General features: G+C 37.6%; 1 protein-coding gene across 2 annotated transcripts in view; it reads right to left on the reverse strand.

The window, feature by feature from the left end:
• Nucleotides 1-16445, reverse strand: part of mthfd1l (methylenetetrahydrofolate dehydrogenase (NADP+ dependent) 1 like) — an 86362-nt gene that overhangs the window by 10034 nt on the left and 59883 nt on the right. For both annotated transcript variants that reach the window (XM_061900548.1, XM_061900549.1), the window contains 5 exons: nucleotides 11857-11898; nucleotides 9539-9642; nucleotides 9287-9464; nucleotides 8580-8687; nucleotides 8351-8503 (listed from right to left, as the gene is read on the reverse strand). In XM_061900548.1, the coding sequence (XP_061756532.1) occupies nucleotides 8351-8503; nucleotides 8580-8687; nucleotides 9287-9464; nucleotides 9539-9642; nucleotides 11857-11898 (585 nt within the window). The remainder of the gene's footprint in view (nucleotides 1-8350; nucleotides 8504-8579; nucleotides 8688-9286; nucleotides 9465-9538; nucleotides 9643-11856; nucleotides 11899-16445) is intronic.

The raw sequence follows: 16445 nt of genomic DNA on the forward strand, positions 1-16445 counted from the left end.
TCTGGAATGCCCTCCCGGTAACAGTTCGAGATGCTACCTCAGTAGAAGCATTTAAGTCTCACCTTAAAACTCATCTGTATACTCTAGCATTTAAATAGACCTCCTTTTTAGACCAGTTGATCTGCCGCTTCTTTTCTTTTTTCTCCTATGCCCCCCCCTCCCTTGTGGAGGGGGTCCGGCCCGATGACCATGGATGAAGTACTGGCTGTCCAGAGTCGAGACCCAGGATGGACCGCTCGTCGGGACACAGAATGGACCGCTCGCCTGTGTATCGGTTGGGGACATCTCTACGCTGCTGATCCGCCTCCGCTTGGGATGGTTTCCTGTGGACGGGACTCTCGCTGCTGTCTTGGATCCGCTTTGAACTGAACTCTCGCGGCTGTGTTGGAGCCACTATGGACTGAACTTTCACAGTATCATGTTAGACCCGCTCGACATCCATTGCTTTCGGTCCCCTAGAGGGGGTGGGGGGTTGCCCACATCTGAGGTCCTCTCCAAGGTTTCTCATAGTCAGCATTGTCACTGGCGTACCACTGGATGTGAATTCTCCCTACCCACTGGGTGTGAGTTTTCCTTGCCCTTTTGTGGGTTCTTCCGAGGATGTCGTAGTCGTAATGGTTTGTACAGTCCTTTGAGACATTTGTGATTTAGGGCTATATAAATAAACATTGATTGATTGACTGAATACAAACCCCGTTTCCATATGAGTTAGGGAATTGTGTTAGATGTAAATATAAACGGAATACAATGATTTGCAAATCCTTTTCAACCCATTTTCAGTTGAATATGCTACAAAGACAACATATGTAATGTTCAAACTGATGAACTTCTTTTTTGCAAATATTCATTACTTTAGAGTTTGATGCCAACAACATGTGACAAAAAAGTTGGGAAAGGTGGCAATAAATACCGATAAAGTTGAGGAATGCTCATCAAACATTTATTTGGAACATCCCACTGGTGTGCAGGTTAATTGGGAACAGGTGGGTGCCATGATTGGGTATAAAAACAGCTTCCCAAAAAATGATCAGTCAGAAAGGATGGGGCGAGGTACATCCCTTTGTCCAAAACTACGTGAGCTAATAGTCAAACAGTTTAAGAACAACGTTTCTCAAAGTGCAATTGCAAGAAATTTAGGGATTTCAACATCTACAGTCCATGATATCATCAAAAGGTTCAGAGAATCTGGAGAAATCACTCCACGTAAGCGGCATGGCCAGAAACAAACATTGAATGACTGTGACCTTCAATCCCTCAGACGGCACTGTATCAAAGACCGACATCAATCTCTAAAAGATATCACCACATGGGCTTAAGAACACTTTAGAAAACCACTGTCACCAAATACAGTTTGTCGCTACATCTGTAAGTGCAAGTTAAAGCTCTACTATGCATAGCGAAAACCATTTATCAACAACATCCAGAAACGCTGCCGGCTTCTTTGGGCCCGAGATCATCTAAGATGAACTGATGCAAAGTGGAAAAGGGGAAGCGAACCATCCAGACTGTTACCGACGCAAAGTTCAAAAGCCAGCATCTGTGATGGTATGGGGGTGCATTAGTGCCCAAGGCATGGGTCTCTTACACATCTGTGAAGGCACCATTAATGCTGAAAGGTACATACAGGTTTTGGAACAACATATGTTGCCATCTAAGCGCCGTCTTTTTCATGGACGTCCCTGCTTATTTCAGGAAGACAATGCCAAGACGCATTCAGCGTGGCTTCGTAAAAAAAGTGTGCGGGTACTTTCCTGGCCCGCCTGCAGTCCAGACCTGTCTCCCATCGAAAATATATGGCGCATTATGAAGCATAAAATACGAAAGCGGAGACCCCGGACTGTTGAACGACTGAAGCTCTACATAAAACAAGAATGGGAAAGTATTCCACTTTCAAATCTTCAACAATTAGTTTCCTCAGTTCCAAACGTTTATTGAGTGTTGTTAAAAGAAATAGTGACGTAACACAGTGGTGAACATGCCCTTGCCCAACTACTTTGGCACGTGTTGCAGCCATGAAATTCTAAGTTAATTATTATTTGCAAAAAAAAATAAAGTTTATGAGTTTGAACATCAAATATCTTGTTTTTGTAGTGCATTCCAATTGAATATGGGTTGAAAATGATTTGCAAATCATTGTATTCCTTTTATATTTACATCTAACACAATTTCCCAACTCATATGAAAACTGGGTTTGTAAATATTAATCAAGTGTTTGGATTTATTCATTCAAGAGAGTTACATGTGTGATAATGAATTACATATACTGTTTATGTGTTGAAGTACCCTTTAAAAAGCTGAAATCAACCCCAAATGACATGTTAGTGATTCAAAAAATATTTTGATATTGACACATCTCATCTGTGCATTATTCTAGAAATGTATGCACAGATGAGATGTGTCAATATCAAAGTATTACTTTCAATATTACTTTCAATCCCTTTTTGGCCACCAAGAATATGTTGATGGATTTGATAAATTCAAACACTTAATTCATTTATTATGTGCATCAACAAATAACAGTTAATATTGTATGTAGTTTGTAAACAACAAATAGCACATCAAAATTGGATCTATTACAGTCCTTTACGTTTGATACAATAGAAATGGCCAACTCTTTTAATTTACGGATACGATAAACTGGTTTAAATAATTTCAAACACATGTCTTTACGATAAAAACAAATATTAAGTGTTTGTCTTACACGTACTTAGTAATCAGTTGTGGACAGATGAAGCTCCAGCATTGCAGCTTTAACCAGGGTGTGCGGAAATACATTTTTTTGCAGGGCCCCCCCCTGAAAAAATGTCCGTCATTAAATATTTTTCTGCAGCCTGGTCTGCCGTGCGTATTGAGTATCCAAACAAATAATGCCACACTTTTGTTTTTTTTTAATGCAAATAATACAACTGCGAAATAGGCCACAATGGAGCTAAAGAAAATTGCGAGTGCCAGCACTTTGATGAAGAAGGTGAGAAAGACTATGCAATGTGTGCTCTCCACTCATCCCAATGTTCGCCAACAAGAATCTTCAATAAAAGTAAATGTGATGTTAAATGTTCATTTTGTGCATCAAATGTACTTTGCATTGTTTTTTGCATGTAGAACGGTATTTTTTCTCTGTATTAAAAAAAAATGTTTATTGTTATTATTCTCAGGTGTCCGTAAATGATATATATACTTAGAGCTGCATCAATAATTGGAATTTTTTTTTAGATTTTTGTACATTTCTCAGAGTTTTGTACGACTTGCCTGACGAAACCGAGGCGCAACTGTACTTCCATATCAGACACAACAAATGACCATTGTAAGACCGACCCCCTGCTCCAAAAAAATTCAAGTTAGAAATTCCACTTGACCAAGTAAGTCCCCCATTAAGCTCAGACAAAGTGTGTCTTTGTCTGGGAATACCCCCGAGGAGTCCTGACTTCTGCTAATTGTGAAGAAGCATCTGGGTCAACAAACAGCAATAGTTTACGACAGGAAAGAGGGATTATGGGATAATTCCATAACAGACGATTTATATCATTGGCAGACTTACACAAATTGTAAGACTGCAGCTCAGCTAAATAAGTTGTAATTCAAGTTTAAAGAGTTGCAAAAAGATTGACGGGATGGGAGAATAGGTGTACGCAAGGGAGCACAGGGAAGTGATAAACTTTGAACTGTGACAACTGTTAAACAAACACTGAACACAAACATTAGGCAGTCTAGACATATAAATACAAAATTGTCTACACAAGTAATGGATAGGGTCATGTTTTACCTAAAAAAAGACATTTAACTTGTAGTTGTTGAATTTTCGGTAACTAAAATTATATAAAACTTGGACCAAATAAATTGGCTTCTAAAGGTTTTCAATAAATCTGTTTGGGGTTGACTGGTGTGGTGGAGGCAACTAAAACGGGATATGAACTCCTCAGAGTCCTATTGTTCTGCTTCTGACCCCTCCCTCACATTTTAAAAGAATGACATCAGTCCCTTTCCTGATTCTTAACCCTGCAAAGAACTTTTACCCCCTTTTCCCAGCACCAAATCTCCCCCTTGGTCTACTAAATGGTTGGGTTCCCACCACGCCAAAAGTCAAAACAGCCTGTGGCCATGTTTGCAGTAGTACGGACATCGGAGCAGCTGTGTTTAATTTCTTACTTATTTTCCAGTAGATACAGTCGTACACTGACGACCAGTGTAGTTTCAAAGCTGTTGTCTGGCTAGGAACGATTACCAGCATCAGATGGGTTTTGATAATGCTTCCTAAACTTCTAAAAAATGTAATCTACTGCGTGGATCAACATTTGCCACATAACACTGACTAGTTCAAAGAACTATTAAGAGAGCCTGAAGTCACAGTTCAAGGGTCACCATGTACCAGTGGCTCCACAGGCCACAGCAGATCAAAGGCAGTGTTGGGAGACTGGGCAGACGCCACATTGCGACACTCCCACCCCTTTCCCAGCATGCCAAGTGTTTGACACCTCTTTCTCGGGCCAATCAAAGCCCAGCCCTCAGGGGCATCGTGGTGAAACAGCGGGAGCTGAAATGTTTTGGGAACCCGCTCCCTTCCTGTAAAGCCCATTACCAACTGAGAGGCTACTCTCAGGGATCTAAAAGGTATCATAATATGGCTGGCCACTGACAAATTAGAAAAAAGTCAAAGAAAATGGAATTAGAGCTTTTCAAGTAAGGACCGAAACAGAGCAGTCATGACCAAAAGTCATGCTAATTAAGTTTGTGCAATGGCATGCACTACAATGCTTGGTCAATTGCGGCAGCAGTAAAGAGACACAAACCAAAGACATACTACTTTAGAGCAGTGGTCCCCAACATTTTTGTAGCTGCGGACCGGTCAACACTTGATCATTTGTCCCACGGCCCGGCAGGGGGTGGGGGGGAATTCTTTTTTTTTTTTTTCCTTTGTCATGAAAAAGGGAGGTTTTTGTCATGAAAAAGGGAGTTTTTTGGGCTGGTGCACTAATTGTAAGTGTGTCTTTTGTTTTTTATGTTGATTTAATAAAAAATAAAAAAATAAATAAAAAATTTAGTTAAAAAAAAAATAAAATTATAAAAAATTCTTCTGCGGCCCGGTGGTTGGGGACCACTGCTTTAGCGCTTAAACTGGAGACATCTTTTTGGATAAAGTAAATTAGGGCTGGGCGATATGGACTTTATTTAATATCTCGATATTTTTAGGCCATATCGCGATAATGAACACTTGATACATATAATCACAGCAGTACATTAAATCATTATTCTTCATACTGCATTAATATGTGCTCATTTAAAACTTTCATGCAGAGAGGGAAATCATAACTTAGTCATTTGACCAAAAGTGTATTTATTGAACTGTTATTAAGCAGTGGCACAAACATTCATGTCATTTCAAAACAGAAAGTGCAAGATTGTCAGAGACATTTTAAAACAAACTATTAGTGGACTTTTGTGCATGACGTCACTAAGATAACAAATCAAAACAACAAAATTAAAGTGCACTTTTTGTACAGAACACCACTACAATAGTTTAAAACAAATAAAGTGCACTTTTGTGCATGATGTCACACAAGATATTTCAATAAGTGTCACATAAAAATGAGCTGCATATCAAATAATATATGCCCTACGGTGTTGATGTGGAAATAGTTGCTTCGGCATTTTGTGGGTGTGGCACCGAATGGAGATGTGGACATGCACAGTTTCAAGCACTCTTCATTCTCTAGCAGGTGACTTTTCAAATGATGCTACAAATTAGCAGTGTTGCTACTTTTTGTAGCAACGCTTCCACCGCATAAATGTTCAACATATTCCTGCTTGAAGCCAAACCAGCGCCAGACGATGGACCACCTGCTGTTTTTCTTGGTAACTAATTCTTCCTCCATTTGTTACCAGATTCGAACCTTCTTTGTCTCATATTACAACTCGAAACACACCGTTAGCATCACAGCTAATTTTACCATGTCGCTACCTCTCTGCTCGGGGAGGGCGTGTGACATTGCACGCGTGACATATGTAAGAAGGTGCGCTTGTTTTAAGTCTCTGTGAGAAGGAAACACAAGAAAGAGGGAGAAACGCATGCAAAAGCAACTGCGTGAGGACGTATACTCAAATATCACGATATAGTCATTTTCTATATCGCACAGAGACAAACCTGCGATATATCGAGTATATAGCCCAGCCCTAAAGTAAATGGTAAATGGATTATACTTGTAAAGCGCTTTTCTAACATATATATATATTTTTTTTTTTTTTTGAAAGGGACTCAAAGCGCTCTGACACTATTTCCACATTCACCCATTCACACACACATTCATACACTGATGGCGGGAGCTGCCATGCAAGGCGCTAACCAGGTCCCACCAGGAGCAAGGGTGAAGTGTCTTGCTCAAGGACACAACGGACATGACAAGGATGGTAGAAGTCGGGGATTGAACCAGGGAACCCTCAGGTTGCTGGCACAGCCACTTTCCCATGCGCCACGACGTCCCCAAGATGCATTTAACATTTTTAACATGATCTGGATGAGTGAAAGCTACGGTTTGACAACAAATCTTGGTCATAATATTTATCTGACAAGAACGGGAGATTGAATTATGCTGAAAATAAGACTTTTTAAAAGTGGATTTGGTAAGTAGGACTTACTGGGAGAAGAAAACAGGAAGTGTTGTGTATGTCATCCACTTTTTACATACAAATATTAAGGAGTGGGCCCAGAAGACACTAATGTTTGCAACAGGGGCATGTAGCTATGTGAGCTGCAATGCTAGCAATACAGTCACATCTTAACAGCAACATCATGCTATAATAGACTATTTGTTTAAAAAACCTATGGCACACAGACAGTTGGCAAAGCTCCAGCCTTTATTTTAAGATGTGTAGAAAGCCTGCTTTACTGCTCAGAGAGTGAACAGGTGGGTGTACACACGATGCACCTAGCTAGGGATGGACAGAAGCAGTAGGTATCATGTCCACAAGGAAGAGAGTTTTTCCTTCAGGGCATCATTGAAAACATGAAATATCAAAACCACTACCGTATTTTCTTGAATTGCCGCCGGGTATATAGTATGCGCCTGCCTAGAATTACTGCCGGGTCAAACTCGTTTAGCAAAATAATTAGCGCATGCTTAGCATTACCGCCGGCAAACCCGTTTCGCAAAATATTATTTTTATTAGCGCATGTCTACAATTTCTGCCGGGTCAAACTCGTTTCGCAAAATAATTAGCATATGCCTAGAATTTCCACCGGGTCAAACTCGTCACGTCACGAGTGACACTTCTTCTGTCATCATTTTCAAAATGGAGGAGGCTGATTTCAATCATTTGAAATCGCATAAAGGGAAGAAGATTAAGAGCTATTCAGTAGGATTTAAGGTCCAAGCTATTGAATATGCTAAAAAGAACAGTAAGCAGCTATGTTTTATTATTTTTACCGTAGCTGCGTGTGTCAAATATGGTCATTAAATGACTACCGCCTCCTGGTGGTGGAGGGCGCTAGTGATGCTTCTTGCGACTACTCGGCTGCAAAATAATTGACAACAAGCAGCAAGAGTGAGCAGCGTGTGTTTATTTTTTCCTCTCGCTTGCACTTTTAACATGGAGGATTACATATCTGAAATAAAACAGTTTTCTAAACTGGACTTTTAATCGAAGCAGGAGGTAATAAAGGAAGATCTCCATCGAGAGAGACTAGGGATGGCGTGGCAAAGTTGGTAGAGTTGCTGTGCCAGCAATCTGAGGGTTATTGGTTCAATCCCCACCTTCTACCATCCTGGTCACGTCTGTTGTGTCCTTGGGCAAGACACTTCACCCTTGCTCCTGATGGGTCCTAGTGAGCGCCTTGCATGGCAGCTCCCACCATCAGTGTGTGAATGTGTGTGTGAATGGGCAAATGTGGAAATACTGTCAAAGCGCTTTGGGCTCCTTAAAAAAGGGTAGAAAAGCGCTATACAAGTATAACCCATTTACCATTTACCATCGAGACTTTTAAAACTGAAGAAAGATAAAGAAGACTTCTATAAATAAGTTACCGCTGCTTTTGATCAGAAAGAGCTGCGCAAGGACTTCATTTACAAGTAAAGGTAAGACCATAATAAATGTTTTTTTATTAAATGTGCTTTTCATGATGGTATACTTACATCCCACTCAAATTTTTAAGCGCAAGCCTAAATTTATCGCATGCCTTTGGTAAGCGCCGGAGTGAGAAGAGGTTTAAAATAGATTAGCGCCCCGGCGGCAATTCAAGGAAATAAGGTATTTCCATACCTCTTATCTCAAAAGTGTTCACATAGGGACTCATATTACAGTTCAAATATCATACAAAATTAGTAGTGTGTGTATTAGGTCATAGTTAGGGATTACATACCGTTCCCACGAGTGGATAGATGAAGCCAGCGCCGATGCTGGCACGAACATCTCTGATTGGCAAAATGAATCCCGTGGGTGCACCTTTCTTTTCCGACATGTGGGACAAGGACAGGTGAGTCTTGGCCATGCAGATAGGTAAAGATGCAAAGCCCTTTTGAGGAGACAGGACAAAAGCAAGGTAAATCACAAAGAAAAATGACTAGCCAATGCAGACAAAGCCACCTCACCTGTTGATTGTAGTAATTTATTTTGGCCATGGCCTCAGGGGACAGATTGATGTCATCAGCGCCATACACCTTTTGTGCTATCGTTCTAATCTTCTCCACAATTGGCATCTATAAGAACGAAGCACAAGACAACAATTCAGGACATGAGGGACAAATTTGATTTAGTACATGTGACAAGAAGGCTTGGAATAAATGCAGAACCAATTTGTGCCAAGTTTTTACGACACAACATTAATTCTGGTGTTCAAGTTATATGTAATATTTTACTTAGGTAAATAACATTAAACAGCAATATAATCATGTTATTGAATCACACCTGTATCCCAAGAATGCTACTACATAAAATCCAGTCACACAATGCATGTTTTCCTTCTACGTAACTTTGTGAACTCAGTAAATTAGATTATTGGAGGCAAATGGTCATTATTTAGCCACATGTAAATATTGTCCTCTTTTTTTTTTAGCAGGCTGATGCATACTGTAAATGGGTAGACACAGCATCATAACAGGATAAGCTGATTGAAGTCACAACTTCCGAGGCTTGCAAACACAAACCAGCTGATGTTTTTTAGCATTTGCATTTTCCAACTGAGTCGGCCCCTCCCTTTAAAAAACAAAGAATCTCCAACTCATCCTAACGTAACATTTTCAAGTGCCAAGGTGTCGAAAGTTATTTATAGAAAGAGCATACAAAATGTTACTGTAACCTGGATGTTGTAGAGGAACCGGAAGTCGCTTGGTCGGCTAGCGGCAGTTTTCACCGCCTGGGCGAGTTCCAAACATCCTTGCCCACCCTGAGCCCAATGGTGGCAAGGCACAGCATCAGACGCCCCGCACTCTTTGGCAAGCTGACAAACAAGATCGATCTCTGGCTGGGTGTCTGTCCTGAAGGGTTAATGTTAGCAGTGTTTAGTGGTCAGTATAACAAACACATACATATAGTTGCAAATAGATCTTACTTAAATACATTGAGTGCCACAACCACTGGTACCCCAAAAAGATGCGCTATCCCAATCTGCTTTCTCAGATTGCTAAGGCAACCACCTTGAACAAGGGAAAGATTCTGCAAAAACATGAAACAAAATATCATAGGTGTATTTTATATCGAGCACATACGAAAGTATGTTTTCCACACACATGGCTCCCAGAGCAAGTATTTGGAAAAGGAACTGCATTTTTTTTTAGAACACCAACTTCTCAACAAAAGTTTCTGAAACCAACTATTGCATTGGTGATAATTGTTTTTTTTGTTTGTAAAAAGTGTGAAAAGAATATTGTTAAGTCCACACTAAAAATCAATAATATTAGAGATTGGTAGAATAAAGTTGCAATTTTTGTAGAACAAAAAGCACAAATGTTTTGAGTATTAGGTCGGAATTTTACAACAATATAATTTTATGACAAAAAGTATTGTACAGTATTGTAATTATTGGGATTGTGTTTAGGTTGTAATGGAATTTTTGGCAACTTTAATTGTGTAACAGTCCCATTGCATAGTCAAAACATTATGACTTAATTCTCTGAATATTATGACATTTTTCTTATTATTTAGTTTTCAGTGTTGCCCTGATATTACTGTCTTAGTGAAACTTCTGGTATCTAACTACGAGGACAGTGGTTCTCAAATAGGGGTACCTGAAGGTATGCCAAGGGGTACGTGAGATTTTTTTTAAATATTATAAAAATAGCAACAGTTCAAAAGTCCTTCATAAATATATTTATTGAATAATACTTAAAGAAAATATGAATACAAGTTCATAAACTGTGAAAAATAGATACAACAATGCAATATTCAGAGTTGACAGCTAGATTTTTTGTGGACATGTTCCGTAAATATTGATGTTAAAGATTTCTTTTTTTGTGAAGACAAGTTTAGAATTAAGTTCATGAAAACAGATGGATTTCTATTACAATCCCCAAAGATTAAGTTGATGATTACTTCTATGTGTAGAAATCTTTATTTACAATTGAATCACTTGTTTATTTTTCAACACGTTTTATGTTATTTTTATATCTTTTTTTCCAAATAGTTCAAGAAAGACCACTACAAATGAGCAATATTTTGCACTGTTATACAATTTAATGAATCAGAAACTGATGACATAGTGCAGTATTTTACTTTTTTATCTCTTTTTTTGAACCAAAAATGCTTTGCTCTGATTTGGGGGTACTTGAATTAAAAATAAATTCACAGGGGGTACATCACTGAAAAAAGGTTGAGAACCACTGTACTAGAGCATAGTTTATATCAAATGCAGCACATTTTGCGCATAATTGGCAGGAGTTTAATTGGGACTGTCAAGCTTATTACCAGTACATCACACAGTACACCCATGTTTGACCACAGTAATCCAATTAAGCACTTAGTGTGTGGAGTGTGAGTGTGTGTGCGTGTAGCCCAACAACCAGAGCCATGCAGGTCTCATAAATACATTTCACCAGCTCTGTTTTGCTAACTACTTCTGGTTCTCATTACAGGTTACACAATTAAGCGTCACTGCTTCATTGTTTAGTCAGCTAGATTAGCCTGGCAGAGGGGTGATGCCAACCATGGATGTATGAACAAACACACACAAAAGGTTGTAACCCACATTACAGGAAAACCAAAGTTGCTTTGATCAAGGAACTAATTACTGTTGTTTTTGTTGTATTGTTGTGTTTGCTGTTGTTTTTGCCACTCTGTCTAATCCCTCTCTTTTACCCATAATTCCCACCTATGTCTTCCTTATTTTTTCTCTTTCTATCTCCTCCTGCTCCGACCCGGCTGCACCAAATGATAATATAAATACATTTAATAAAGTCCAATTCAAAGAAGGCAACAAGAGAAGTATCCTACTCTTCTCTTTTGTAAAGTAAATCTGAACAGCCGATATGGGCATCTACATCAACTATATGATTTGCCTGAGAAGCTGGACAGGACAAAAAAAAAAGAAGAAACTAATTTCTGTAGTTATTGACCACTGTTTACATGTACTTCAAATTATTGAATGGATTCAATTGGAAGCTCTACTGTATTGGACACAAATTCGCCAAATTAAGTTGAGGTATATGGCAATGGGATAAAGTAGCTATGTGGTGACAGCGATGTTCACAGACCCTACTAACTTGCAGTCACTCTACCAAACAATGTGACATTAATAAGCAAATGACTGTTTCATAATAAAGTCTTGCTTCGGCTTAATCACTTAAGGAGCTTTAATAGTTCTTGTAAGGCTTCTGACCTTTATGCCTGAATGGAATAAACAATTACAGATTATGAGATTAGATTGAAACAGACCTCATCAATGTATTCTCTCGGAAGAGGTGCGCCTGCTGATACCTGCAAACAGAAATAAAAAAACAATGTCATAGTTATTATCATGTTTCCTTCACTCAGTAATGCACCAACCTGGTCTTGCTCCTCTTAATTTTTCATTTCAGTTTCAGTTCGAACATGCATACGATACAATGCAATGCATCACATATTTCCAGTTGTTTCATTACGATATGTCCGAAAAGGAGTTGGAAAAGGCAGAGCTTATTTATTCCTAACCTTTTAATATGAATAAATATAAAATATAATTCAATAAATAAATATAAAATATAATTCAATTTCATATTATAGGAGTTTTATCCAATTTATTTATTCTCTGTTTGTAATAGAATAGTGAATTAAATAAATAATAAATAAATATACCATTAGTAAGCAAACAAATAGTAAATACATAAAAAATAATTCTCTTTTTTTAAAAAAAAAGGTTTAAGATATTCATCATAATTGTTTTTCTTTGTAATTTGTGAACACTTGTAGTTTAAACAGTCTCTTAACTTGAATCACATTAGTGCTTTGTTTGATTTCCTTGCTCATTCCATTCCAAAATGTAATTCCACATACAGATATGCTAAAGGTCTTAATTGTTGTACGTGCATACAAAAGTTTAAAATGAGATTTTCCTCTAAGGTTATATTTCTCCTCTTTTGTTGAGAAGAATTGTTGTACATTCTTGGGTAGCAGGTTGTAGTTTGCTTTGTACTTAATTTTAGCTGTTTGCAAATGCACCAAATCATTGAATTTCAATATGTTTTATTAAATAAATAAAGGGTTTTTATTTTCTTTACATCCAACATTATGTATTATTATAATTGATGATTTTTTGTAACACCGTTTGTAAATGAAGCGCACATTTGTTGTTTCTTCGTATTCTGCAGAATTACTCAGATAAAGTAACATGAGTGAGCAGTAGAGAATATGGAATAATTTTTGCTACAGAACTACATTTTGGTTTATTACACAAGGTTTCCAGTTTATTTTATCATCTATTATTACACCCAAACATTTGTTTTCTTTTACCCTTTCATTCTACGTCTCATTGTATTTGTGTTTGACTTTCCCTTCTACTGTTACTGAATAGCAATTATTTTAGTTTTACTGAGATTCAAAGATAGTCTGTTTTTGTCAAACCATCTTTTTAATTTGTTCAATTCTTTCTTATTATTTGTATTAGCTTGTGTGTGTTCTCGCCTGAACAAAACACAGTTGTATCATCTGCAAATGATACTAAATAGTAGTAATATTCATTACGATTAAGTAGAGAAACTATTTACATGAACAATAAATTGAGGCTACATAATTAAAGTTCTAAAATAAAATTGTTTTAGGACAGAAGTTCATTCTAGTTAAAATTTCTTAGTGAAACACTGCAGAAACATCAGTGTCAAGGACAATAGTCTTATCAGAGATATTTGAAATGCATCATTAAACGAACGATAGCCTACACTTCACATTTGCTTCATGGCATGCCAGAAGTATGTATGTAAAAATCTCATCTCCAAAACGATGACAGTTTGGCTTCTGGCATGAAAATAGTCATACTTTACCAGAGAAGTGAGCCAACAGCAAATTTCATGTCAGAATTAACCGCCATAAACATTTTAAACGACTCTCCAATAAAGTTCATCCCTTAGTCCTACAGGTCATCTGTTGCAAATTCAAATAAGAATCCCTAAAGGCCTTCCTGATAAATCACATTTACATGGCAGGATTTGACATATGGGCAAACGGCAAGCGCCCAGAAACAAAAATGCCTTTGGTTGCTGCCACCACGCAGCCTCCTTAACTAAATTTTTCCATGCATGTGTTCATTTAATCTGTCAGTACAGCTGGATCTAGATAAAGAAAATCTAATATCTTGTCAACTAATTGATTACACTAAATTAATTTTATACAAAGTGCGGCCTGTAGGCCATTTGCGGCCCGGAGCAAATGTTTTACCGGGCTGTGGCACATTCTCAGATACAAAAACAGAACATGAAAAAGTGGAATAAAAGAACGAACAGGTGAAATGTAACAAGATAAAGTTGCAATTTTGACAAATAACACAAAGCTAAAGTGCAGACTGGGGGGAATATTGTACATTTTGCGTTTTTGCCATAAAGAGATGGTTTTGACAAAAAGTGCATAAAACGTAAAAAAAAAAAAAAACATACAGAACCTGAACCACAGAGACCCTAATATGATCTAGAGATTTAAGCGTTGAATGAAAAAAAAATATATATATAACAAATACAAATTTTTGACTTGGTTTTAACATTTTTATGACTGAGACCCTCCCAGGTGCCTGGTACCAAACTTAAGGGGAGCCCTGATGGTTAAGAAAAATCTATATATTGTATTGGTTTTCAAAATAAATGAAAAATCATGTTCAGTGAAAAATTTAGAACACCACTGCTCTAAATAAATAGGTTCGGCTAAGTTGAACAGTATTTACTTCCATATTACGCTGTAAATATTATAGTGCTACAGTTGTTCACACAATTTAAAAAACTAGCAACCTTTTTTAATTGCAGTACATATTCTCAAAAGACAATACTATGTAGAGTAAATCCTGATATACTTTCAGTGGATTACACAAAGATTTTCAGAATCTGGAGATATTTTTTCAATCTGTTATGGATTGCAAACAAAGATTAAAAAATCATGCATTGAGTAGTTTTCATATTTACTGTTTGTGAGTGATATGCTATGATGATAGGCACACCATTCAAATCTGTCCACCAACAAGCCAGACTCTCGTCCTCCAAGCACAAATCATGTGTGAACAAACACAATTAAAGACGAAGATCGCAACCACTGTAGCAACAATCGATAAAAAATGTGCAACATAAAAGAGGACATACAAGAACAAGGAATACTGGTGGTATTGTCTTTTTTGACAAAAACAATTTACCGTAACTGAAACAAACAACTGGAAAAACATTATAGATATTGTGTTAACATCCATCCATCCATCCATTTTTTACCACTTATTCCCTTCAGTGTCACGGAGGGCGCTGGAGCCTTTCTCAGCTACAATCGGGCGGAAGGGGTGTACACCCTGGACAAGTCGCCACCTCATCGCAGGACCAACACAGATAGACAGACAACATTCACACTCACATTCACACATTAGGGCCAATTTAGTGTTGCCATTCAACCTATCCCCGGGTGCATGTTTTTGGAAGTGGGAGGAAGCCAAAGTCCCCGGAGGGAACCCACGCTGTCACGGGGAGAACATGCAAACTCCACACAAAAAGATCCCGAGTGCAGGATCGAACTCAGGACCTTCATATTGTGAGGCAAACGAAAAGTTAAATTTGTTACCGGCAATGCCAAAACAAAAATGTGTATATTTAACATGTTCCACATTGTAATATGTAAACACCAAAGGTACAGTGAAGAGGACACATTTTATTTTTGACGCTATATGATGCCGACAGCAGGCGAGTCATTGTGACATCTACATAATAAGTAAGTTAGCTATGTGCATTTGCTGCTTCTACCGCACTCATAAACCAATTATGATGAAGGCATGCACCGTGACTCCCTTTCACAACACACATACATACCTGCTTAGCCAGAGGCGTAGCATAAAAATAGTTTACTTTTCTCTGTGTAAATGAGTGGAGAATCCACAAATTTTGAGGCATGATGCCGCTGACCTGATAATCTAGATTGAGAAAAATGTTCATGTATTATTTAGAACAGTGGTTCTTAACCTTTTTTCAGTAATGTACCCCCTGTGAAATTTATTTTAATTCAAGTACCCCCAAATCAGAGCAAAGCATTTTTGGATGAAAAAAAGAGATAAAGAAGTAAAATACAGCACTATGTCATCACTTTCTGATTTATTAAAATGTATAACAGTGCAAAATATTGCTCATTTGTAGTGGTCTTTCTTGAACTATTTGGGGAAAAAAGATATAAAAATAACTAAAAACTTGTTAAAATAAACAAGTGATTCAACTATAAATAAAGATTTCTACACATAGAAGGAATCATCAACTTAAAGCACCCGCTTTGCGGATTGTAATAGAGATTGTTGCGTTTGGACCAGATGTTCCTCCAAGGGAATTTAAGTTGCTGGTCAATCCCAAGTTCTTTTGATGACACAAAAACTGGTTTTAAATGATAACCCAGAACAGAATTGGTATTTTGCAATTTATTCCAAAGCTTTGGAGAGACCAACCTAAAAAACAACACATTCAATTCGCATCGCCCAGTTGATCTGAAAAACCCTATGGACGCGCTGTCTTTTTCCCTATCTCCACTGCCCACACACCTACCGGAACGAATCCACATATTTGTTCTTCTGCTAAGCATGGGACAGGATTCATGAACTTAATTCTAAACATTTCTTCACAAAAAAAGAAATCTGTAACATCAAAATTTATGGAACATGTCCACAAAAAATCTAGCTGTCAACACTGAATATTGCATTGTTGCATTTTTTTTCACAGTTTATGAACTTACATTAATATTTTGTTATTATTATTATTCAATAAATATATTTATAAAGGATTTTTGAATTGTTGCTATTTTTAGAATATTTTTTAAAAATCTCACGTACC

The sequence above is a fragment of the Nerophis ophidion genome, linkage group LG05 (assembly GCF_033978795.1).
Source record: "Nerophis ophidion isolate RoL-2023_Sa linkage group LG05, RoL_Noph_v1.0, whole genome shotgun sequence".
NCBI classification, from domain to species: Eukaryota; Metazoa; Chordata; class Actinopteri; order Syngnathiformes; family Syngnathidae; genus Nerophis; species Nerophis ophidion.